Source organism: Scomber japonicus, chromosome 12, assembly GCF_027409825.1.
Source record: "Scomber japonicus isolate fScoJap1 chromosome 12, fScoJap1.pri, whole genome shotgun sequence".
Taxonomy (NCBI): Eukaryota; Metazoa; Chordata; class Actinopteri; order Scombriformes; family Scombridae; genus Scomber; species Scomber japonicus.
The window spans coordinates 10,319,718-10,346,996 of NC_070589.1; the positions used below are offsets into that span (position 1 = coordinate 10,319,718).

At 40.6% G+C, this 27,279-nt stretch overlaps 1 protein-coding gene across 1 annotated transcript; it reads left to right on the forward strand.

The window, feature by feature from the left end:
* Positions 1-407: 407 nt before the first annotated feature.
* On the forward strand, positions 408-22,807 carry col6a1 (collagen, type VI, alpha 1). The gene is made up of 35 exons (XM_053330439.1): positions 408-812; positions 1,534-1,663; positions 1,790-1,990; positions 2,107-2,266; positions 4,041-4,154; positions 4,339-4,359; positions 5,134-5,154; positions 5,246-5,290; positions 5,405-5,458; positions 5,584-5,628; positions 5,964-5,990; positions 6,097-6,123; positions 6,270-6,314; positions 6,441-6,494; positions 7,094-7,156; positions 7,244-7,306; positions 7,401-7,454; positions 7,574-7,609; positions 7,693-7,755; positions 8,047-8,109; positions 9,925-9,987; positions 10,469-10,531; positions 10,657-10,707; positions 10,798-10,833; positions 11,014-11,076; positions 15,561-15,626; positions 17,569-17,604; positions 17,985-18,021; positions 18,238-18,246; positions 18,359-18,492; positions 18,859-18,965; positions 20,362-20,548; positions 20,747-20,918; positions 21,053-21,082; positions 21,302-22,807. The coding sequence occupies exons 1-35, from the start codon at positions 731-733 to the stop codon at positions 21,919-21,921; spliced, it is 3,042 nt and encodes a 1,013-aa protein (XP_053186414.1). The 5' UTR covers positions 408-730; the 3' UTR covers positions 21,922-22,807.
* The last annotated feature ends 4,472 nt before the right edge of the window (positions 22,808-27,279 follow it).

Here is a 27,279-nt window from a genome sequence, read left to right on the forward strand (position 1 = left end):
CCGCTGCCTTTTTCGTTTTTATGTTCAGGTCAGGTCTGGGCGCCGAAGTGAACCAGATGTATTGAAACTCCTAACCCGCCCCTTTCTTCCACGGAAAAGGGAGACTTTTTACAGAGAAAGAATGCAAAAATGCATCCAAGATGTGTGTCAGCTGCTTTCCATTAAAGCGAGATCAAATGAATCCAGTGTGCATCTACTCCTTTCTTGATTTTCTTCGTGAATTTATTCGAAAATATCAATGTTATATAAATATTCTGAAATAATTAAAAGCACAGACATCGGTTTCTTCATGCACCTTTGTTTTTCTTGCACAAAAAAGGTATCTCTGCACACTGACGCACACTGTACAGTCAGCAAGTTTGATTGTTTATTCATGTCTGTCTATCTGTGTACTCCCCCGTGGAGCCCTTTTAAGGAAGAAGGCATATCTAGAAGTTTTGTGTAAACTTTTTGTTCGTGCGCGTTCTGGTGTTCTGCTACTCCTCAGATAAAGCGCGTGAACTCGTTCCCCCTCCTCCTCCTCCTCCTTCCTCTTCCCTCCTCACCGTGCGCTCTGGTCCTCCTCTGCGCGCTCTGAGTCTCGCCTTGGACAAATTGCGGCGGAGCGGTGGATCAGCTAAAGTTCGTTCGAAAAAAGTTTGGAGAGGAAGAGGTCGAGTTTTTTGGTCTTTTTGGGGAACGGGGTGTTGTGATACTTTCTTCAGTTTTGTAATTTTGTCGCACTTCCACCATGGAGACTCTCAGAAGTCTCTTAACGCTGCTGTGCGTTCTGGCTGGAGGTCAAACGCAGATCCAAAGACGCAAGTTTGACGGTAAGTTTGCTGAAATATAGCCTGTGTTTGTATTTGCCAAGATAATTTTTAAATATAGAGTGTGTATAACATTATGTTGCATGTAAAGGCGTTCAATGCTTGAACTTCTGATGTTCGCTGTAAGAGATGATCCAGATGTTTCTTTTTTTGAGAGGGGGTGGTTACCCGTTCAAGACTCCTCACAATCCAGCAGCAGAGATGATGTAGAACCAACTGAAACTAACATCAGATGATGACAATAGCCCAACCTACCGTGAGCAGGCCCTTGTTTGGTCTTATGGCTGTCACATAGGCCTACACATTTGGCTGATGAACAGGGTGTAGTGTAAGCTCTACCATTGGCGTGGATGCCCAAGTGATAAATGTGGACATGAACCCAAGCAGCTCATGGCACCTCAGGCCTTCTCCACTGCCAAAATGCCTTGCAGCAGTCACAGAGTGGAAGTGTACATGCAAACAGCCAGACACAGGCCCACAGCTGTCATTAATCTATCCTTTTAATAATAATGTAGCAGCCCCATCACACCAAGTTGCAGAAGACTCCACCTTGTTTGCCTCCAGGCCTCCAGTGCTGCAGCTGCAATACCTGCATTGTTAGGATGGATGGAGATAGATGCATTCTGGATTTGCAGATTCTTGAACAGAGGTTTCCATTTGAGTGTAACATAATTTGCTGACAGCCATCTTTGTTTATTTGTTTGTTTGTTTGTCCTGTGAGCAGAGTGTCCTGTTGACCTTTTCTTCGTACTGGATACATCTGAAAGTGTTGCCCTCAGACAGAAAGTTCCCAGCTTTTACATCAACCAGATCAAAGACTTCGCCAAGCGCTTCATAGATGAACTGTCTGAAAAGTAAGACATGCACAAACACACAAACAACCCTTATTGGTATTGGTATTATTGATATTGCATATAAATATGGTACTGATTTGACTGTACTATTATAAGTAATTCTCTGTAATACCTTTATTTACACAGGCGCCACGATTGTGACCGCTTCGTGACATGGAACTCAGGAGCGCTGCACTACAGTGACACACAGGTCATTGTGCGAGGGCTGAGTGACATGCGCACAGATCGCCAGCTCCTGAAGGCTGATATTGATGCCATCTCATATATTGGCAAGGGCACATATACTGACTGTGCTATCAAGAAGGCCCTTGGCGAGCTTCTCAGCGCGTAATAATATCACACACACACATGCAAACACACCCACACATGCTTTAGCAGATTAAGAGATAGCAAGAGATGATTGTGTGTTCTGAGTGTACATTTTGGTGTGTTCCTCCATGCAGGGGTTCCCAATACCATGAGAACAAGTACATTGTGGTAGTGACTGATGGCCATCCTCTGACTGGTTACAAGGAGCCATGTGGAGGTGTGCAGGATGCTGCAAATGAAGCCAGGCAGCACGGAGTGAAAGTGTTCTCTGTCGCCATCTCACCTGACCATGAGGTACACACACACACACACACACACACACACGCGTTTATACTTGTATCCTTGGTGGCGACCCTCATTTGCATACATCCCCTCAACTGCACCCAAACCATCACAACTAAATGCCCCAATGTTAATGGACAGCATTTTCTACACTATCTTAATGCAATATGCACACACAGTATAAACATCGGAAGACTCATTGGTCACTGTAATAATTCCTTTTTTTTCTCCACGCTGCTTAGAAGATATTACTTCTTAGTGTGGCTCTGATGTAAATGATGGGGTGAAGCGAAGGGAAGTAAAGTGAAGTGTTCTCACTTTCCAAAAATGTCTTCACTTCAAGGTCTAAAACTTCAAAGAGTGTAAACACACAAATCTGTAATCCACTATCTGAGTCTGGATCATATTCATTATTTAACTGAACACATGAAGCTGTGTGTGTTGCGTAGAGTTTATACAGTTTGTAGTAGATAAATGGCAGGACATGAAAGTATATGTATATATTCTGAAACCATGAAACAGTTTGTCTTTCAAATGACCCACCAAAGTACATTCATTGTTAAAAAGTAATAATAATTTGAGTTGACGTTATTACATTTTTCAAATGTATATTATGAGCTATGTCAAGAAAATTAATTGAAATTGATTGATATATACTTACTGTATTTTTTAAAACCCTAAAATATCAATATTGATATCAACATCAATAAACCTGAATGCTGCCAAGAAGATAAAACAGTCACACTGGATGAACTCTGTGACCTGATGTTTGAAAAAAAAGGAAATTTAAAATCAAATACAAATCAAGTATCAATCAATGCCTTAAAATAACAGATGTTTTTGGAGGCAACATGGAAGTCACCCAATAGACTGATAGCTGCATGAATTGCGCATCATTTGCAATCACTATCTTCTATATGCCCCTTCTCAAGGTCCGATTCACAAAATATATTGCACTGATATGTCAACGCAAACACATTCATGAGCTTTTTCAGCTAAGTACAATTTGGCAAGTTTGGCGTTGTTGATCACAGCTGTTTCTGACGTTTCAGGTTTCTCTCCACATTTCAGCCCACAGACAAATCTACAATGAAAACTGCAGAGACCATAAATGCAAACATTGTATCACGTTCAGGTGCCACTAAATATTTGTGGGACACATCAACATCAATACCCATGTTCTGTTTGTAGTCCACAGCTGGCTGCAGCATCACACAGCAGCTAAAACGATAAGCATGTCTCCAAACTGAGAAAGATGCTGTGCTCATTTACATACACGGCACAGCAGCAGTAACTTCATTAACTCTGGATCTGTCAGGATCTGATCATCAATGTTGTGTGTTCTGCCACTCATCTACATAAATCAGCTATAATCTTTATCTTTAAGTGGCTGAAAGTTCAAGACAAGCCATAACTGAACCCCCCCCCCCCCCCCCCATATCTGACTCACCATTGATATTATTCAATATCAGTTCAATATAATTCATTCATTCTGAAGACGCTAATAATTTCACTTTCACTGTGTGTAGCTATTGGTTGCTGATATTTATGAATTAAACTGTATTTGTTTCTTCTTTTTTCTTTTTGTCTCATTTGTGTAAGTTTAGTTTAGTGTCTGCAATCTTTAAACAAATCCTTTAAAAACAAAAAAACAAAATGTCATTGAAATAATGTTTTAGAGATCATTAGAGGTAATTGGTCATCTATTCCAGTTCAGCAAAAAGTGTATTGTTGGTGTTATTTTCAGGACACTAGGTGATGATGTTTATGCCTTATGTCTCACCAGGATGCCAGACTGAGAATTATTGCTACCGACATGTCCTACAGACAGAACTTCACTGCTGCTGATGAACGCAGATCCGACCACATCGGAACCATTCACACCATCCTTAACATGATTGTATGTGTCCACTTCTCCTCTCCTCTCTTCTTCTCTTCTCTCCTCTCCTCTCCTCTCGTCTCTCCTCTCCTCTCCTCTCGTCTCTCCTCTCCTCTCCTCTCGTCTCTCCTCTCCTCTCATCTCTTTATCCTCAGCAATGTCTGTTTGAAGCTAACCTGTGTTTTTTTTCTCTCCTTCTTTTCAGACAAACGAGACAAAGGATGTGGTATGTCTTTTTAAGCTCTCTTTGAAAGTAAACTGATTGCTTGCTGCAGATGTATCATACATCCAAAAAGTTGAGATTCCCTTTTACCACAGCCTAAAACATTTCTGGCAGTTTGAAGAGTTCATCTGTCTGTTGTTTTTTTTAACAGAATTGAATTGTTTGAATTAGGATAAATTGTTGTATCCTGGCTCAAGGCCATGGCTTAAAAGTGTGTTACAAACCAAATGTCACCACTTAACAATGTTTATTACTTGGTGGTGACCAAAGTTGTTTATTTGGTTCAATAAATCATACTCAAATCCAGTTACAATAATATTCACATAATTTTTTTTAAGATATTTGATCGTCTTTTGTTGTTATGTGCTGGCTCCGCTGGTCTCTGCTGCCATGTGAACTCTGCAAAACTCTCTCATACTCAGGAAACAAGGAGCGGTTAGCAACAGGAAGCTGAAATAATCACATAAAAAGCTAATTGCGATGGCTGCGATATTCAGAATCTTGCTTATGTTTGTGTCTCCAACAAAATTACATTCATTTTATTTTATCTTAAATATTTGACATATACTACTGTCACTTGATGCTTAAATATGTTACTTTGTAAGTTTAGATGATTCCAGTAACCATTAGCTAATTATTTAAGTATTGAACTTGACAGCACAAAATATGCAAGTTACTTCACTTTTCATAGGTCATACATGATTACATATACTACTATTCATACATTATACATAGATACTATGTGAAGTGCTCATAATCTCTCTTTTCTTTTTTCAGTGCTGCTCTTTCGACTGCCATGTAAGTATCCCAATTTTACTTCACCAGCATCTCAGTTCCTTTGTTTTTGAGCAATGACATCATTGGCTGTGTTTTGATGCTTCTCCTGCAGGCCCCAGATGGAAGCGTTGGACCACATGGAGACCCTGGCGCCAAGGTGTGATGACACAACATGAATACAGCTTATGTCAGAAACATAGCATGTTGAAATGCATTAAGTTGCAGAAGAGATGGTTCTCATTCAGACCTGTGTTCTCTTATGTCTCTGTAGGGAGAAACAGGTAGACCAGGGATGCCAGGAGAGAAAGGAGATGTTGGTAACCCGGTAAGTGGCTTTTTCCATCCAACCACGACTGCCTCTTTCACACCGTCATGTCTCCTTTGATTCATCACAGAGACTTGATGGACGTGTTATTCAGATGAATTTTGATTTCTGTCACTATTTTACAGGGCAACATTGGAGATCCTGGTCCTATTGGTTACAGTGGAATGAAGGTAAAGTTCACCTGAGACAAGAGAGTCACAGCTAACTACTAACCATAAGTAGTATCCTCCACTCAGTGAGTGCTAAATGGATTAATCTGTAGCAACAATAATACATCAAGCTGCAAGTAAAGGATGATACACCACTGTGTCATACTGGGATTGAAAGGATGGTAAACTTTCCTACATCCAGTTTATCTGCCTTTTTTAGCTTTAGCTTAGTCAAACTGATGCACGCTGAGAGCTCATTTCTTATTTGTTGGTTGTGTACCTAATGATGATCATTATCTTATCAACAAGTATGCTTTATGTCAAAATGAGTCTGATCTGTGTGTTTCTGTTTCCAGGGAGACCGTGGTATCCGAGGAGATAAGGTACTATCAGAAGGCACAAATACAAAAAGTTTACTTTAATAAGATCCAGTATATTCCAGAATAATTGATGGACATGGCTGACTGATGTCGTGTGTGTTTTCTGCAGGGTGAAAGAGGACACAAAGGTTACAAGGTGAGCTGTTCCTGAATGTCTGATCTTTACAGTGATGTTGTGTCATCTGTGGTTGCTCTGAAATTTAATGTTTCACTTCTTCCTCCATCACTTCTACCCTCCATCACTCACTCTCTCTATCTTATCTACCTGTCCCTCTTTCTCAGGGAGAAAAAGGTCTAAGAGGAAATGATGGAATCGACGGACGCAAGGTGAGTTACAATACTGAAACATCCTCCAACAACCCCAACTCTGGCTATTTGGTTGTTTCCTTGTTGTTAATGTGATGGAATTGTTGAACATATTTTCTTACATGTTTATCTGGTTTTCCTCATTAGGGTGAAGCTGGTTTCCCTGGGCTTCCCGGCTGTAAAGGTTCTCCAGGGTCAGATGTGAGTTGTGTACATCTCAATCACAGAAACATCCCCATGTTATGGCTTACGTCACTACCTTCATGACTCCACCCACACAAAGGTCTCAGTTTGAATCACAACCAGATACAAATCCATCGCTAGATGTTAACACACTCTTTGACAATGACATCATGCTTAAGGACTGCAAATACAGCCAGTCAGATGTGCAGATGTTAATCACACACACACACACACACTGTTTCTTTCATATTTGTGTCCCAATATCTCTCTTGACTACAGACGCGTTTAGACGAGTTGTTTCTGTATCCGCCTTGAGGCTCAGCAACATTGTTTACATATTAGCCATTAGCTACTATTGTGTGTTTAGGAATGTCTTTCTTGGTGCGTCCCTGACCAACATCACGCCCTGTGTCTGGAGCCCCTTGGCAGTCAGACTGAGGCCCCTGGTTCTTTAATCACCACTTTGTTTACATTCTCTGATGTCAGATTGTTTAAATGAAGCCATATAGTCATACTGTAAACAAACACGTACATGCATAGTGGCCCCAGACTGAATGTTATGACTTCAGCTGCTTATGGTCATGTAATGAAACTGTCTGTGTGTCTTCTATTTCCAGGGCCAGCAGGGAGAACCTGGACCAAAGGGAGATGCTGGTGGTTATGGACTGAAAGGCGGAAAAGTAGGATATTAAGAAAATACTTGTGCTGTTCAAGATTTAAAATCTCATTTTGGTGCTCTGTAAAAAGTCATTGTGTGTTTAATCCAGGGAGACCCTGGAGAGTCTGGCTTACCAGGAAGACCTGGAAAAGATGGCCCAATGGGACCTCAGGTAAATCAATGCAGGGAGAACCATGACAAAAAACAGACACCTGTATGAGGGGTATGTTTAAGTGTAACAAGAAGCAATGTCTGTGTCATGACAGGGTGAGCGGGGCGTTCCTGGAAACAATGGGGACAAAGGAGAGCGTGGTGATGATGTAAGTGATAAAGGTCCTGGACAATGCCAGAAATCTTCATGACCTTCAATGGCCCTTCTCATATCATGTTGTGTGTGTGTGTGTGTGTGTGTGTGTGTGTGTGTGTGTGTGTGTTTCAGGGTCCACCAGGAAGAGATGGACCTCGCGGAGACCCAGTAAGTATAGGATAAATATTTGTTTTAAGTTTTGAGCTTGAGCTGCCAAATTATGTGTTAACATCATTTGAAATCCTTTGTAGGGAGCAGTTGGAGGAAAGGGAGAGCAGGGTTCCCGGGGGAACAGAGGACCAAGAGGAGATCCAGTAAGTGATGATGAGGATAAAGAGGAAGAATGAAGGGGGATTCACCTTTTTTAGGGAGCTCTCTGATTTCAGCAACTCCTCAGAAATTCATGGGAATTTTTATTGGATTCATAGGAAATAGGTGAACTGGAAGTGACCTCAATGGAATCATACTGTTTTCACAATATTATTCCAGACATACTCCTATTGCTCTAACTTTGTTTTAAACTTGGCTCAGTCCGCCATACTTGTCTATTGTTACTGTCTTGAATGCCTTTAGGTTTTTTTACACATTTATTCTTTCCTTGCCAGGGAGACCCAGGACCCCGTGGAGAGCAGGGGAGGGAGGGCTCAGCTGGCCCCAACGGAGACCCTGTAAGACACACATACACACATACAGGAGCTACAGTCTGTGCAGTTCCACTCTTTCTAAACCTGTTTGTTAGTGTTTCAGGATGTAACACAGCCCCAAATACAAACCACCCACTTTTTTCACTGGAAGCATCCTTTTTTCCAGTTGAAGGGGGAACTTCTAGGCGCATATGTGCACGCGCATCCATATTTCATGTTGAGGGGGAGTACACTTGGAAGAAGCTTAGTCAGAGGCAAACCTGGCTGGATCCCCAGAGTGCTGCCCACTCCTGCATGCTCCATCTCCCCTCTCTCATTCTCAGTTACTTACTCCTCCTGGGAACATCAGCACTCACTCTTTCCCCTCTGACTCAGTCCTTCTCTCCGTCTGCTTCAGCCAAAACCTCAGTATGGCTTTCTTAATAAGGCACCAGGCAGTGTAATAATAATAATACGTTACAAGCATTAGTTGTGGTAACTTCTGTGATGTCAAAACTTTCAATGGTTCTATTGTGCTACCTCCTTTCCCCATCATAGCTGAATGAATAGTAGGGAACCAAGTAGTACAGAAAACATGGAACAACTGACATGTTGGGCCTACCTCAATTACTCAGGGAAAAACTGTATGCTCATATGCATTTGTGTGCTGTACATTGTTTGCACTCATTACTACTATTATTATGCAGCACTTTATATATTAGCAATATTTTTTCGTGATATCCTTTTTGTCAAAGTTAGCTTGTATTTAAAGGAGCACTGTGACATTTTGAGTATTAGTATATTTTAAGTATTTGCTGACTTTCCCAGATGCAAATGAGAAGGGCAGTACAGTTTGATCTAGCCTATGTTAGCAATGACTGGAAACAGAGGAAACGCCTAAAAAAAGTGACATATGCCTCCTACTCCAACACCGTCAGCTGAAGAGTGTTAGAAATCGTTGACTTCACTATGGTGACAAATGCTAAAGCTAACTCCTCCTGTAACCTGCAGCGCTTTGTTTTCTCTTTCTGTAACTTATGTATTAAATACACAAAACACATCAAGTAAATCATAGTGCAGTGGAGGTGTGGAATGTGTATTTTTCACTTTTATTGAAGCTAAAACCTAACATTGTCTTCCTGTGTCCAATATTTGCGCCAATTGGCTCAGTCTCTGTTATGAATTCATTGAAATTACAAACAAGTGTTTCTTTTAAAATGTCTCAGTGTTCCGTTAACAGATTAAAAACAAATGTCAACTTCAAAACAGGCAGCTAATGTGAAGCTATACTGCATCATGCTAATGGAAGATGTGTTTAAACATCTTGAACTTTACTTAGCATGTAGCAAGAACACTGTCACCCTTCCAAAGCTGAAAATCTAGCTGTGCTGTAATTTCTCACTTTGCTGCAATGATGTATTAGTGTACTTCAGGGCGTGTCAGTACACTGTGACATCACTTTTGGGTGTGGTTACAGGTACAACACCACACACTGTAATGTTTAAACCAGAGAGGACAATAAAACGCTGCTTTTTGGCTTGGTGGAAAATTATAGTCAATCCTCTATTTTCACTATATCAGGTTTTGACAGTTTGCCTGTGCCAAAGACTCATGGGAGCTGTAGTTGTTGAATGCTGACAGTAAACATGATCATATTTCTGTTAAAAACATGGGCTTTTTTTAGCAGTGTATACACGTTTAGCATGGAGTATGAATAGAATACAAAGAAGATGGTCCAATGTTCTCTATGTTGGTTGTCCATTTCCAGGTTTTTATTCAGCAGAGACAACTTTATGTGACTGTTGTTATATTATAAAACACGGTCTGTATGGATATTTTAACACTGCTGTTGTTTTCCAGGGCGAGGCTGGCAGGGATGGGCTTCCTGGCCACAGAGGAGATGAAGGCATACCTGGACCAGAGGTGAGTCCAACAGGACATAGAAATACACTTCCACTTGACTACTGATAGGTTTACATGCATAATATTTTGAAGCCTTATTCACAGGAGCACAGGAGAACTTTGCATTGTAATCCCCTGATGAGCTCCAAAATCTATATAAATGCACAGTTTAACATATCGTCTGCAGTCAAAACGCTGTTATTACCATTAATCATGTATAACTGTAAACAATCATTACAGTAAGTACCTTTGTAATGACTGGACATTCATTATCACACAATCTAGGAAACAAGCTAACCTGGGCCTGTAACAGATTAAAGCGTTACATAACCAGTTAGACGTCCTACTGCTGCATTTAGACTGTTGTAGTTTTTGTTCATATTAAGTTCACTAACACACACACTCAGCCATAATCTTTTGGCAGCATCCATATTTTTTCAACAAGCACATGTCCTGTCACATTTCATATGTTTCTCATCTCATCATTCCTTTTGTTTCCCAGGGACCCAAAGGACAAAGAGGAATCAAAGGAGCTCCAGGAGACAGAGGACAGATGGGGGAGCTGGTAAGAGGGAGACAGAGGGGGAAAGGGGGAGAGGGACGGATGTGTGCCATCCATCATAAGCCCTGCCATGAGGTTTGTGTTTGTATGTGTGTGGATCTGTAAAAGCATGACCTTCTTCATTACAGGGAGATGATGGTGCCCCAGGAAACGGTACAGCAGGTTGCCCTGGTTTCCAGGTATGTGCTAGTAGTTCATGCATGTCATGTATGACTTACTTTGTCCAGTGTCCAAAATCAGTTAATTCTAAAGCTTTTTTCTTTTTTTAGGGTTACCCCGGTGCACGCGGAGACCCTGGTGAGCCAGTAAGTTATCTTTAGATTTTTTTTTCTTTTTAAATTTGGGAAGTATTTCAGGTCTACCTAGTACTATGCATGTAAAGTTTTGACATTAAAGGTGAATATGAGTTCACTTCCAACTGTGTAAAATAAATTGTCATGCACATGTGCCCTCCTGACCTCTAACATTTGCTGTGCAACCTTCAGGGTGGAAAGGGAACCCCTGGACCCAAAGGAGATGACGGCGATCCTGGCGATCCAGGCTCTGATGTGAGTCTGCCTCTGTCTTGTCTCCTTTTTGGAGTTGCTCCTCATTCTTGATCTCATTTTATCTTTCCTAAATCCTTTCTTGGCGGAGAGCACTGACAGGATGTGAGTCACATGTCTCGCTTTTTTGGTCCATTTCCATTTATCTTTTTTATTGGTCTCTTGTAGCACTTGTAATAATATATAATAATACTTTTTCGTCTTTCAATTTCAGTCTTTCTTTTGCTTTTCTGTATTAGCTTGTTGGAAATTCTTTACTGCTCTTATTCCATCGTTCTCACACTGGCCTTCTGTTATGCAGCTGTAAATGCTTTCTTTAGTAGATGTGAACACAGTGTGTGTGTGTGTGTGTGTGTGTGTGTGTGTCATTGGGGAAGAGGGTTTTGAGCTGATGCAGCTGTGTATATTTCGTTGTCAAGGATACCAGGAAATGAGCAGCAATGATGAAGGGGCATTAGTCTTTTAGTGTGTGTGTGTGTGTGTGTGTGTGAATGTGCGTGAATGTGCGTACATACGTGCGTGCATACGTGCGTGCGCGTGTGTGGCAACAGTGATCATGCGTGTCCAATGTAGCGTGCCACTTTAACCCTTTAACCCCTGGTTCAACTTGGTCGTGTTTACATTATAATTATTGGATTTCCAAGGTTCGTGTTTTATGACATAAACATTTCTGCACATGTTTGTACTTTTCTGTCATCCGTACATCAGTGCACCCTGACCCTTTTTTCTTCACGACGAGTCACACACTGTAAGCTTCAGCTGTAGAGTGTCAGATCAGTTTACAACTAATCAAAGACTTTGTGTTAGCACAGAGCAGGATGAAACACATGCTTTCCAAGTATACTTCACACAGTTGGTTAAATGTTTACTTTTTTCCACTTTTAGTTTGTCCTTGAGTAGTAAGAACAGCACACAGGAAACATTTTATAACTTATGTAACTTACTCCACAGCTGAGTTAATGGAGCATAAACCTCAGCTTGATTATAAAGCATTGTTTTTTTCACACATCTCATATGCAGACATATATGTGTAAACAAGTCGCTGTGGAAGAAACTGTTTTGCAGTCTTCAAAAAATCTTGATTTCAAGCTTGTAAAGTTTGCTGTTTCATTTAGACTCTGCATGCTTTACAAAATGTTTGGAAGGAATGCAAATGGGATTTTTAGGAAATGGGTTAAACATCCAAAAATGACCCTTACTGTCCTCAAATGAGCTCCTCTTTTATATTTTCTAGTCGTGTATTTGTAATCTAACTATGAGTGTGTTCGCTTCAAGTACTTTTTACAGAAGATTTTCACTGTCTTGCCAAGATTTGAACAAGTAGATTGATACCTCTCTCTAATCTGTCTGGTAAACATATGACTACTATCAGCAGACAGTTAGCTTAGCTTAGCTTGAAGACTGGAAACACAGGCTCTGTCCAAAATTTGACAGCACATCTAAATCACTCAAATAAACAAATTATCTCATTTAATCCATACAAAAACTGACAAGTTGGGGCTTTAGGGCTGTTATGTGCCAGACTGTTTCTTGGCCAGCACTTAAAGCCTGTAAAACTTTTTTTTTTTTTAACAATAAACCAGATGTAATTTGTGTTAATTAGTGAGTTTTAGCTAGCTGCTGTTAGCTAGTTGTTTCCCCTAAACTAAGCTAACTGTCCCCTGGCTGTAGCTTTATATTTAACACATAAGTTTGAGAGTGGTATCAATCCAAATGATTAACTAATGCTTTAAACACAATATCGCTAATCTTTCCACAGCTGCTGCTCCACGTATCAGTCCATGACTAAGTCCTTTATAGAAATACATAATAAGATGCCATATTTTGTCTATCTCAATAGGAAAAAATGAATTCCACAACATTCCACTTGTCCTCAGAGGCGACCCTTCATCTCATTTCACTTTTTAACAGGCTGTAACATATTTATCTCTGAACAATTACTTATTTGTTTCCCAGTTTTATACTTTCATTGCTTTGGACAGTACAGTGGAAGGAATTATGCGACATCAAACTGGTAACAAGTATAATACAAATAACCAGATAGTGATTTTTGAACAACTGGATTTCTGTTTTAAATTGCTTAAATATTTCACACTGTACAGGCACGTACCTTGTTTGTCTGTACTTTCTCTAGCTAGAGGGCATAGGAGGGCTTAGACAGGGGTGTGTCAGAGAAGATAAAGGTGGAGACATACTCAGACCTTTTAACTTCACCCATTCAACTTATTTTTTTAGTTGACACTCTTGGGAATGGTAATATATTCACTGAGGTCCAACAGCCACATCTGGCTATGAGTAGTCAAATATGACGTCATAAAATCAAGGTCTGGAAGTGTGTTTGAGTGTGTATTTGACTGTGGATGATATGGCCCATGTTCTATAGATCTGAGTGTTTGAAGTTGAGAACGTGCAGTAATTGGAAGCGCATGTGTATGCGTGCATTTGTCTAAAAAGCCAGGTGGTTGACATTACTGTCTCTCTTCCTCTCTTTCATATCTGTCAGCTGTAGGTAGGCCTATAAATGGCTATGTAGCAGCAGTGCAGATATGACCTGCAACTCAACTTGTGGCTTTACAGTGTCAGTCTCTCTGCAGAGGGGTTGTGTGGATATTATTGGCTAAGGTGATGATCTTTGGGATTTGACAATCCTTCAGATTAAGCATTGTTAGAGTAAACATTCTTTGTTGTAGAGAATCATACAGCTCTTTCCAAAGAAAAAAAGAAGAAAAAGCCTCTGTGCACATGTGTTTTCAGGCTGCTTAAAATAGTTTCTGGAGCAAAATGTCAATAAGGGTGGTATCTGCTCTTAATTTCAGAGGAATTTGAAGTCTTTTTCAATTTAAGATGGCCACACTCCTTTAAAGTGCACAAGTATCTGTGGAACATGGAGCTTAAAGATGAGATAATTTTCTTAAATTGATATAAGCTCTTTATCCTTCACGCTTCCACAATCTAGACCATACTCTCACAGAAATCAGATATGCAACAGTGCAGCAGCTGCACAACAGCCTTGGCTGTTCCCTTTCTCTGCAGCTGCATTGTTGAGGCAGATGGTTGGCCAGAGAGGGCTACACTGGACCTTAAGATGGTTTGGAAATGGATTTTGAGTTTTTTCTCAAAATGACTGAACCTGTTGAGAATGTTTTGATGATACCACCTCTAAAGGATCATTTCAGGATCAAAGTATTATTTGTGGATCACAGTATCGTAAAATATTGACAATAATTTAAAAAAAAAGGGATTTGATACTAAACAGTGTTGCTGAACTATCCAGCTACCGTAGTGCAGATGAGAGAAATTAGATGAGAGGAGTTAACAAAAATGTTCATATGGTCACCTGAGTTGACTTTACCACATGCTCACACTAATAAACTTTAAGAGCAGATGTGAGTTTTGCAGCTAGTGCTAAGCAAACTCCCCCCCCCCCCCAGACTGCATACAAACTGCTCGACCTGAGGGTTGTTGGCGTTGCCTGACAGGAAAGCCTACAGACACTACTCTCACTTACTTTCACTGACTTCACTTTAATTTGGCCCACATCTGAAACCAAATCTACATTCTTGGACCTACATGTAAGAGTGGCACTCATCCATAAATGAGGCTACCTCTAATTACAACTCATGGCTGCTCTGTAGCCAGAGGTTATAACCTAATCTGATCTAAACTGACCTGTTAAAATAAAAACAAAGCAAAATTCCTGACACTACAGTAATAATCTCCACTAAGCTTCTATCTAATTCATTTTAGGATTTTTTAACCCTAACCCTAACCCTTTGTCCCAAAAATGGTCAGTATTGGAGATCATTAGATCACGTTATAACAACATTGTAATTCATCATTGGTACAACTCTGAAAGGTAGTATCTGCTCACCAGAACAGCAAAAAGCTTTTTTGTATCACCATACAATTGCTATTGATGGAATTGTGACTTAAAAAATGCTTACTGTGAGATTTTAACTACATCTCTACTGAACACGCTGTCATCTAATAGTAACACTGTCTAACTGTAATATTCTTTTCTGTGGGGATACCACACGGCTCCATATTAGGACCTTTGCTTTTTTCACAGTATCTGCTCCCATACAGAAACAGTTTGATATGAAATTTATTTCATATTATTATTAATGGTGGTAATGAGTTTTTCATCAAATCCTTGATGGGATATGTGTAAATGCAAAGCGTTTTTCAAAAGATGAAAAGAAAAGCAGCACATGCACATAGCTGGGCCATCCATCTGCAGTCATATGAAGATTTACTCATTTGTAACATACCTACAGGAGACAAAGCTGTCATCTTGCCATGAAAAATGATTGCATTTTACACCCTGACTGTGATTGATCTTTATAGCTTTCAGCATAGTTACTGCATAAAACATCTTAGTTATCTGTGTAACTGTAGCACATCTACATCCTGTAATTTGCACTATTTATAAACTGTAAAGGGTGTGGGCCTCTCTCACAATCTTTATTTTGTTTCTCTTTTCACAGAACAACATCCCAGGACAAAAAGGAGCTAAAGGGGCCAAAGGTCACAGAGGACGCGAGGGCAACCCAGTAAGAATACCTTGGAGCCAGGGCACCATCTGATGTTGTGTGTGTGTGTGTGTGTGTGTGTGTGTGTGTGTGTGTGTGTGTGTGTGTGTGTGTGTGTCTGTATGTTTGAGGCTTGTCTACATGTGTGTGGTGTGCAAGTTGAGACATTAGACATTAGAGGGACTGCACGTGTCTACACATGCAAAGTACTCCTCTCCCCACACCACTAATACACTCACACTCATACATAGTTTGGGGTCATTTATTGTTAGCAAATTGCAAGAAAATTTCAAAATATATAACATGTTTATCCCTCTCTAAAACATTTCCTACTGCCCCAGCCAAACTGTGGCACTCAGACCTCACCCTGCTCATATTTGCTGAAGACATAAGTCAACAAAGGCTCAATACTTTCCTAAAACAACTGGACACTGTAGTATTACTGCACTATAACACTATGTATACTATTATAGCATACAGGGGTCAATCATTTTATGTTAGTAAATCTCTATTTAATTCAAAGTAATTTATTTTCACCCACATATTTGGTACACTAGTGAGTGAATGGTGTGTGAGATCTACTGGGATCTCATTTTTTGGATAACAACATGTCACCCAGTGCGAAGGTTGGTCTAACAGCATGGCTCTGTTGATCTGTTGATCATTCCACTTTGTTCCAGACTGAAATATCTATAACTATTGGATTGATTGCCATGAAATTTACAGACAGTCATGTCTCCCCTCAATTTGTCCCCCCTCGCCTTTTTTCACATTTGGGAATCTTTTAACTAATACCATCAAGTCGAAATTTCCAATGCCTGCAAAACGATTGACTAATACACTATTTCTGGTCAATGTCAGCTCTACTTTCTATCAAGTTTTAGCATGCTAACAAGCTAAACTAAGATAGTGAGTATAGTAAACATTATACCTTCTTAACATCTTCATGTTAGCACTGACATAGCCATTTAGCTTACTGTGGTTGACTTTATGAGCAGAGTCCCATAGACTTCCAGTTAAAGAGCTACGCCTAGCTATTCTCACCATTTAATATAACAACAAACCGCATGCAAAGACAAAAAATGGCATCCCTGAGTTTGGCTCACTGTAGATCGGAAATATGGTGTAATTTCCCATCCTTTTTACCAACTGGCATGTGAAAGCTTGTGGTGTTGGATCATGTGAAAAGATGAACAAAGATCGGATATAAATATAAGTGTATGTTTGAAGGCATGTTCTCTAAATCTAGAACTCTTAACCTTTCACACTCTCCTCACTTTGTCTCTACTCCTCCTCCACCTCCACCCCTCTTCTCTCGGCTTCTCCTCTGGCTTTTGTAACTGCTGCGTCAACAGTTTGCATCATATGTGTTCTTGAAACAGTTTCTCTCATCTACAATTAACGGCTGTCTCTCTCTCTTTCTCATCCTCATGTGTGTGTGTGTGTGTGTGTGTGTGTGTGTGTGTGTGTGTGTGTGTGTGTGTGTGTGTGTGTGTGTGTGTGTGTGTGTGTGCATGTGCGCCTGGCGTCTTTGTTACAGAAAAGAATGCTCTCAAACTGAGTTTTATGTCCTTTAAAACAAAACAGATGGTTCCACAGCCGAGCAAAAAAAACAAAATGCCGTGGCAACAAACTTTTGAAAGATTCACATGTTGTTGCAGGAAGATAGCAGGGCACATAAATGCGTGGGTGCGGATGTGGGTTAGGGATTGAGGGATTCTGGGTTGCAGTCCAAGTAGTGATGGTTTTCCAAAGAATCACTGCTTTTTGTCCAGTTAAAATGAAAAGAGTCTTCCAGTATTAGTTCTATCATCTAGAAGTCAGTTCAGATAAACTTTGATGTGGCCAGTTTTTTGGAAAATACAAACACATATACACAAACATCAGGGGAATAAATCAATCTTTCTGCATATCTTTTATCTTGCATCTAACCATAACCCTAACCCTAACCCTTTCTCTTTAGGGACTTCCTGGGCCTCCTGGACCAGCAGGAACTGATGTAAGTATAAAAAAAGCTTGAATCAGTCCATTTAATCTAAACCTCACCCTCATTTTAGCCACAGGACAGGACGGCTGAGCAGCACAGACTTAATTCCCCCTTCAGGCTGTGCTAGTTTTGAATCTGAAACCGATACTGTAAGTTTAGTCCAAAGCCACACATCTAATTTCCTGAACACAAAAACCCTCAGCCTTTCACCTCGCAGTCTTCTAAGTAAAATATCATCATTGTCATGTTTTCTTTTACTTTCTTTCTTTTGTAGCAGCTTGACAGTGTCACACGCTGTCTAAGACCTGGTTGTGTGTTGTGTTAGACAGTTATATAATGTGATATAACAGTGCAGTGCCGTACTGTAATATGTACTCTATCCCTCTCTTCAGGAATGTGAAATTCTGGATATCATCATGAAGCTCTGTTGTAAGTTACACTCACTCAGAAACACATACAAATGCAATCACTTGTACTCTGCGTTAAAAACTGCCCTTTTCACCTCAGTGCCTGATTAGCCAAACATGTAATCAAAACCCAAAGAATTTGAGGGTTACACAGGTTATGTTGTTTTTTTCTGCAGTTAATTAACTAAGTTCTGATTTGTGTGTGTTTTTCCCCCATCCTTTTCAAACCACGTCACAGCTTGTTGTGGTAAGTTTATACCCAATCTGACACACCGTTATCCTCATAATTGTTTCTCATACTCCATGGCTAGTTATCCTTTGCAATTTTGTTTATATGTGTGCGTTTCGTTTGTCTTCAGATTGTAAATGTGCAACTCTGGACCTGGCGTTCGTCGTGGACAGCTCAGAGAGTATTGGCAGCACAAACTTTGCTATTGCCAAAGAATTTGTTGTCACTGTCATCGACAGACTGGTCAAAGACCAGAGGGTCAAGGTAACTACACTTTATTTCATAATCATCCACCTTTTCTTAACCTCTGACGAATGACTGATGTTTGACCTTTACAAGGTAGATTGCATTTTTTATTCCATTTGAAACCAAACGTTTTGGGAAAACAGTTTTTCTGAGATGGTATGCTGCCCTGAAAACAGACCTAAAAATAGAAAGTGTGAATGAAAGATTTTGTCTTGGGATTTGGAACTTGCTTTTATGCCTCTCCAATGACTCTCCTCTTCCAGTCTGGATATAATTAGTCAGGATGGGTGGGACGCAGAGCTGTTGACAGAAGAAAACATATGTTGGTAGACATAACACACAGACAAAAACACACAGTCACCATGCTATGTTTTTCTTTTCTAGTTTGCAGGTAACGAGTCCAGATTGAGTATAGTCCAGTACAGTGGATCAAAAGCCCAAGAGGCTGTAGAGCTGGGCCGCGACGCTACTTCCCTCACGGACTTTAAACAGTAAGTGCACCCAGAGTCCTGCCTGCGTTTCCTCTGCCCTGCTCTTTGACAGTGGTGATGAATCAGCATCACCACTACTGTTGAGGTTTGATTCAGTGGTTCAGTTACAGGTTACACCCTCACAAAACTATGCACACTTTGGAAAGAACTAATGCAGTGTTTTGGTTTTGTAGTCAGTCAATTAACTTACTAGCACTCTTGTTATGTTTGTTGTCTTATAGAGATTGAGAGGATCAATTAAAACACCATCAAGTACCACCTAAGGCATGTTCAGCCTAGCTTAGCACAATGTCGGCAGGCAAGTGGATTTAGTTAGCGTAGCTCTATCTGAAGTACTTCCCAACATTACTTAAGGTGTTTTCTTTACTTTATATCTTATGTATTTAGAACTTTTGTGAATAGAAAATGAAACAATGTGGTTTAAATAAATAGGTTAAAATGTGGGAAATATACATATCATCTTTCTTTCCAAGTTAGATGATCAATCTGTGCATTAAATGTCAAATTTGTAGGATTTAGGAAGGTTGCAGATGGTAAAAAAAACAAACAAATAATTCTTCCCCCTTTCCAGGTGTGTAGGGGAACCTATGGTGGTTGTGAAAAACATGAAAGGTCCACTCTAGAGCCAGTATTTGGTTTGTCCGTTCTAGGCTACTGTAGAACCATGGCACTGCATTATGGCAGTCCGTATTTAGGTATAAAGGGCACGTTAATTAGTGAGCTTTAGAGATATTTGTACGTATATTTTTCCGCCCTGAAAAGAGCCAGGCTAGCTGTTTTTCGCTTTATGCTAAGCTAGGCTAATTTCTACATATCTACATATTTCTTGACCAACAAGAGCCGAGCCAAGACCCATGCACAGCATCTTGAAGTTGTTAATTTTCTCTTTAAAATCTAAACAAAACACAGACTTTTGAATGGTGCTGTGATTGCTGATATAGCTTTCTAGCTAACAAGAATTTTAACCGTAGGCATATTTTAGCAGTTTGTACTGAGGCCAACCATTTAGGCTAAAATACAACCTGGACCGATAACTAATAGTCAATGAAACAGATATGAATTCTCCAATTAAAACAAGCTTTATTTGTGAATGCTGGAGAATTGTCATTAATTTTGTTAAGAAGATGTGTCAGTGGAGCACTTTTGTAGCAGACTACTACTACTACTACTAGCAAACTACTGGGCATGCCATATATTCGCAACATCCCTGGTTCAACCCTCCGGCAAGGGTCCTTTGTTGCATGTCATTCCCCTCTCTGCCCCTCCTTGTTTTCTGTTGGCCTCTATGCCAGCTAATTTCAAATAAAGGCAAAAATGCCCAAAAAGTAATAATAATTTTGGGAAGAAAAAAAAGATGTGTCACCAAACATCTATATCTGTGTGTGTTTGTGTGCAGGAAAGTGAGAGAACTGCAATGGCTGGCTGAGGCCACGTACACTGGCGAGGCCCTTGAATATGCTCTGACAAACACAATTAGCCGAATGAGAATCGACAATCGAGTTGTTATTGTGCTCACCGATGGACGCTCCAATACTGACAGGGACAAAATTCCCCTCACCGTACTCTGTGGTAATAACATCCGAGTGAGTACATTGCAGCAGACACAGTAAACTGTATGGGGATGCAGGACATGTGTTTTGTTTGCTTAGTGTCTAATTTTATTAAACCAAGATCTGTTTTCTTGTCATTGTTTTTTTAATGCCATACTCTTTGAATTCACTCTTAGACCTTTTAACTGAAAACCGGATGTACAAGCTAACCTGAGATCTCTTCATCTACAGGTGGGCGGTGTAGGAGTGATTGACTATTCAGGCCGTCAACCCAACCCAGAGCAGATTGACGAAATGGTGTGTAAGAATGACCCTAAACCAGGCTTTTCCTTCGTCCGGAATAACTTTGCAGAGTTGCTAAATGACACTTTCCTACAAGAACTCACAGCTTCAATCTGTAAAGGTACTACAAACACACACATACACACACACACACACACACAGATCAACGCACATACATGCACACACACATCAGTGGTTATTTTCATCAGCTGAATAGAAATAAACCGATATAATCCCTGTTATTCTCTCATTCAGAAAAGAAGTGCCCAGACTACAAATGCCCCAGTAAGTCTGTTTTTTACCCCATCATACTGCTGTTGATCCAGTTTGTCATTTATGTCTTTGCTAACATCTTTATAAATGTGAATCTATACAGTAATTTAAAATGTATAAATATATTTTGTGCGTTTTATTTTTTATTAGCTAGCTCTGTAATCAGTCATTACAGTATCACTCAAATCAATTACTGATCAGCATTACTGTGCCCGTTTGTGTGTGTTGCAGTCGCCTTCCGTCAAAGCAGTGACATTCTGATGATGATGGACAGCTCAGCCAGCGTCGGTCAGAAGAACTTTGAGCTGAGTAAGACCTTTGTGGACCGGTTAGCTGGACGTTTCCTGAGTGCTCAGAGAGAGAGGGGTGCCACTGTCAGGGTGGCTGTGGGCCAGTACAGTCGCACCGCCAGAATGGAGCAGGGGCTGACCTCCAATTTTACCCTGCTGTCTAATCGCATTGAAAAGGCAGCCTTCCAAAATGACGGCACTAACGTGTTGGATGCCATGGACTTTGCCATTAAGAATTTACCTGGTCGTGGGGACGCATCAGGAAGCAGGAGGAAGCTGGTGCTGTTCTCTGACGGCCGGTCGCAGGGCGTCACTGAGGCTGTGCTGGAGAAGCGTGTTCGTGAGTTAGCAGAAGCTGGGGTGGAGCTCTTTGTCATCACAGTTGGCAGCCAGGTCAATGAGGTTAATCTGCTCACACTAGTGAGCAGGGGACGGCGGGATGACAACACCTATGCCCAGCGCCACCTGTTCCGTGTCCCAGACTACCCATCTCTGCTTCGTGGGGTCTTCTACCAAACCGTCTCCCGAAGGGTGTCCATTCCCTTAGATAGCTCCAAATAAGAGGACCAACACGCTTTAGATTTTTAGTCCCATTATGAATATTCAGTCTCACTCATTTACCATACACTGCATTTGAGTACTTTTTTGTAAAGAATTGTCACAGAACGACAAATGATTGTGTGGCAGGAAAAAGGAAATATCTTCATGAAATAACTGTGGGACTTTTCTACCCTGAGTTAGGCCTCAAAGGCAGTCCATCTCAAGCTGTGTGTGTGCTCGGCTCATTATAAATCTAATGATGGTGCTAACCTAACCCACTTTAGAATTTAAGAAGATGTAACAGAACACAATCTGGAGGAACTGCTGCCTGGGAGGCAAAATTCAGGGTAAACTCATCCCATAGCAAAAGTACTTGCTCCGGTTCTTGAGAGCCATCAGTAACACATCTAAACATACTTCCAGCTTTCAACTGCATTTAGCTGATTTCAACTCAGTATTAGCTAGTCTGGACCAGTGTGGATTGAAAATGCTGATCGAGGCTATACTGTCTTGTCTCTCAAGGACCAGAGCTTCCACTATTTGAAGGATTGTAGTGGGCTTTTGTAGCTCTTACCACTCTTTCAAGTGGTGTCGGATTTACCAGAGTTTTCTGAAGTTTCACATGAACATGACACACAATTTCGTTGTACTGCTGTGTAATGACAATAAAGGCATTGAAATGAATTGAACATGTTAGTTGATGATCAAATCAGGAAATTTTGGGATTCAATTGTGGTACAATATACTCATGTCAGCAATGCTTGACCTATCAAAATTTTGCACAAAAAAAACCCCGTAAGTGAACCAACCACGGCTGTGAGTTCAAAACGAATACACTCTTTGGCGATTGCTTGCTGCAGTGACTGGAAGGCTGGCTCATGTCTGGCTTTTATGGCTTATCTTTTTTCCTTTTTTTTTGCATATAGCTTGAAAATTACAAAATCATGATATATTACTGAACTGGAGAAAACTCAAACCCGACATCACTTGAAAGCTCCATTAGATCACCAAACCAACAGGGAAAACAGGATGTGACAGCAGGCAGGCTCTCAAACAAAACCTGTCAGCACTTCACCTGCTTCTAATGAGAACAGGACAGCTGGATTCAACATGTACTATTCTGTCCAAGCTGTATGTGTATCTGTTTGTGTGTGCGTGGGCCTGTGCATGATGTGTCCAACTTTTACATGTATAGGCATGGAGGTGATTTTTTATGTTTTTTTATGTGTAGCCTTCAGTGGTTGTTCTGCTGGAGTGTCTGGTTCAAATATCAAAGACAGAAACTTGTTCTTAATTGTCTGTGCCCACCACAGACAACTATGTCAAACACACATACACACAACTTTGTACTTCATTAGTGAAGTAGGAAAACATCTGTCATGGTTGAAGGCTGAAAAAAAAGATGCCATCAGTCACCCCACGGAAACACACACACACACACACACACCATTAAGATCCCCTCAACTGTAAAGGTGTACACCTTCAGAGTGGCTGTTCTGTTGTTATTACCTGTGGTGCTATTAGTCCCAGTGTATCAGTCTCTACCGATGTTGTTAAAGAAGATATTTTTACCTGAGGATACACCTCAGTAGTGTTGTAAAAGCTCCTTCAATAAAGGTTGCTACACCAAAGTGTCTCAGCTCACTTTTGTCTGCACACACAGTCGTGTTTTCATCACTTTAGGGGACATTGCATTGACTCACATTCATCTCCTGGAGACTTACACAAACGTTAATCATAAAAACTACAAAAATAAAATGAATGACTTTCATTCCAGGGATTTACATTTAATGTTCTAGAAATGAGAAAACAAGTCCACTAACACATAACTCATTTGTTTTGAAACGAACACGTGAAAATTACAAGTTCTGGTTTTGTGGTTAAGGAGTTACTTACTGGAACCATTTCTTGTAGTATTTTTGAAATTTTGCAGTGTGCTTCCATTCTTTATGCTAAATTTTGACGCAAACACAGTGGTGTAGCAGCAGTGGAATATTATGTTGATCAGTTGGCCACTTGGTCGAGACTAAAATATCTGAAATACTGATAGATTGCCATGATAGTTTGTACAGATATTCACTGCTACCAGGGAATGAATCATAATCACTTAGGTGACCCCCTGACCTTTCCTCTTGCACCACCAGGCTCATATTCTTCGGGTGACATAGTCTTGACAACTGTTGGATGGATTGCCATGAAATTGGTCCAGAGGTACTCAGGCCGAATCTGATCTTTTATCTAGCATCACCATCAGGCCAAAATGTTATTTGTCTTATACTCATGATTAAAGGCCTACAAAACTAATGAAATCATATGCAGATAAGCTTAGCTGACTTTGTGTTCAGTCCTAATTAGCTTGACAGCTTATTACACTAAGTGTGAATATGTTCGCATGCTGACATTAGCAGTTAGCGTAAAACGTCATGATGGCTAAGCGGAGAGCCACTAGCACAGCTGTCAACTTGTTGGATATAAACTACAGTTAAATGGTACCATAGTCTCAGTTATGAGCTATGGTAACATTTTATTCACCAACAGTGCTAAGATCTGGGATGAAGTAACATTGCTACAAAGGAGTAAAAAGAGAAAATGGATGCAAACCTCATAATGGCTGTTCAGTCTGTTTCGAGCATCCATTAGATCTTTACACCTGCTGTATTAGTTGTGTGCACAGTTTTGGCCATGCTTGAAATGTGGCTTAAGGGACGACAATATTGGCCCATTACTTTGGTCCAGAGTGAAATGATCAAAAATGGGAACCACAGTCAACTTCAGCATGTCAGAACTATCACTGCGAGTATAATGCCATACTGATGCAAGACAAGAAACTGGAAAAAGAAACTGAAACTTTCTTTAACTCTACACTAATTCTGTCATCTTTGAGTGCAGCTTTGAGCATGACAGTATAGTGGAAAGACTGTCCCCTAAACAGACGTCCAAGCTATCACATCTGCAAGTATCTGCTTGCCAAGTTGCCCTTCAGCAAAAAACACCAACTCTTTACCATCTCCAGTGCTGATGTGCTGCAGGTAATCATGACCTTTGAGCACCCCATTGAAGGAAGAAAAGCATTCTTCTTTCAGGGGTCAGGGGTGTATCACCAGAAATCTGTGAAAATGTTTTCAGTGAAATGGTGGAGGTGCAGAAATATGCCATACATGGACATCCAAATGTTAAATTCTCGTCCGTTGTGTGGTTCAACAGATGTTTTATATCAAAACTTAATAGTCAGACTACAGCAGAATTTCAGTGGAACTGCTTAACTGTTTTGATATTCACTGTGTGTGTGTTTGTGTGTGTCAAAGTAATTTTTGAAGATTCTGAGCCAAAGCTGCACTTATCTGACCGTTTCCTACATGCATGCATGTGTGTGTGTGTGTGTGTATGTGTGTTTGTGTGCATACATGTACATAGGCATTCCCACTTGTATTGTAAAGCATGTTTCTGTGCATCATTTACAGTATGTGTGCATGTATATCGTGTGATTTGTGTGATTTGTCTGTGTGTTTGTATGTGTGGGACAGTTCTGTAGAAATTTGTCTTGGCTCCTCTGTAGGTTTTCTGAAACTCAATTTCCTCCTTCCTGTGGCAAGCTGTGGCAAGGCTTTTGGATTGGACCTTTTCTCTATTGTCTTATTCCCAGACCTCAGCAGCTCCCCTTTTCTACTGAAATTCACTGGTAATGACATAAGTTTTGCATAAGTTGGACTCGACCATACGTGTGCGCGATGTGTGCACGACCATGTGTTTGTGTTCATGATGCACTGAGGTAACGACTCCCAGCTGCCTTGTCTGAACAGAAAGCACATCTGGAGAAAAGCAGGGGAAAAAGATTCCAAAAAGAAGCAAAGGAAAGGAGGAGTAAATGTCTTATCATAAGTTGAGTGCAATATCCTGTTTATTTGTTTTTAAATATAGCTTTTCGGCTACAGGAGTTGCACTGGACAACATCTGGAAGAACTGTTTCACTCCCAACATTACACATACAGTCATAGAGATTAGGATATCTCCCTTCAAATAAATCAATTATGAGTATTTGTGCATGTTGCAGATGACATGTTGTTTGACCTCTTGTGGATCTGCGTTTGCATTTGTGTGCATGTACTTGATCTGATTTTAAGTTTTTCCTCTGTAGCCTTGTTGGTGTAAGTTTGCCTATGAAGTGAATTGAGTTGTTCTTCATGTGTTTGCTACAGAACAGTGAGAAAAAAGTTGCAGCGATGTTGGCAAAGTTGAGCTGTTTATGATTCTGGAACTGATTATGCAGAAATCCCCCCAGACTCAAGCACTCTTTTTGTCCATGTGAAAGAAAAAAGGAGGAAAAGAAAGACTTGTGTGTGTGTGTGTGTGTGTGTGTGTGTGTGTGTGTAAGAGAGTGAGAGAGAGAGACAAAAAAAGAGAGAGAAAGACAGAAAGAACGAATCAGAGAGAGTGAGGCAGAGGCTGGTTTATTCTTATTTGGGAGGGAGGTCATTCCTATTCCATGAGTCACAGTTTTAAGAGAGACCAGAACCCCCACCCCACCCGCCACCATCTCCTGCACCTCCACATCTCTCCATCTTGTGCACTCACACACACATTGCTCCACTTCCCTCTTCTTCTCTTTTTAAGGAAAAAGCCTTCCCTGGCCAAGATAGAGAGAAGAGCTTCACACAGTAATAACTCTGGTCAGCAGCTGGCCTTTTCCTCCTCCTCTTCTTTTCTCTCTCGTCCTCTCCTCTCTTCGGTTGCCTTGACAAAATGCTGACTGTTGTCTCACCTCCTACTACCTCTAGACTGATCAAACCCCCACTGCGCCCTCAGATAAAGCTTTTAAAAAGTGTGAGGGTTAAAGAAATTGTATAAGACTCACTTGTACAATTAATCTGCCCCATATGTAGCGATTGACAAGGTGAAAAGGGGTTCGATTCTGGTTCCCAAGTTGGGAAAACTCAATGTGAAAGCTCCTTTGACACAATATTCTTAAATTCTTAAAAAGATGTGGCCTTCCATTAATATTATGAAAAAGATCAGACTTACCCACCATCCATGACCTCTTCATCTCCCAACTGATTACCTATATGGTAAGGACATGGAAAAGTCTGTTCCTGACTTGGTCTCAGGTGTTCTAGGCTGGATAACACATTAGTGGCCATGTTACTGGCAGCTCTGCAGGACACATCAGAAAATTCTTGCAAACTGAAATGGTGCAGCCAGCGTTGATGCAGTTGCTTGCTGCAACCAACGAGATGAAATGAAATATAATTTTAATGCACAGTGGATGTTTACTGACCCAAGAAACCTTCTAAAAGAGAAGACCTCCCACTGTGTCCACAAACACTTGACCATATACAAATGTGCAAACAAGTCAGTAACACACACACGCACACACTCAGCTCA

Excerpts from the sequence above, each read along its gene's own strand:
- col6a1 (XM_053330439.1), top strand. The coding sequence starts at position 731 with ATGGAGACTCTCAGAAGTCTCTTAACGCTGCTGTGCGTTCTGGCTGGA. Across the intron at positions 5,291-5,404 it reads ATGGAGACCCTGGCGCCAAG|GGAGAAACAGGTAGACCAGG; the intron begins GTGTGATGACAC and ends ATGTCTCTGTAG. Across the intron at positions 18,966-20,361 it reads TCCCTCACGGACTTTAAACA|GAAAGTGAGAGAACTGCAAT; the intron begins GTAAGTGCACCC and ends GTTTGTGTGCAG.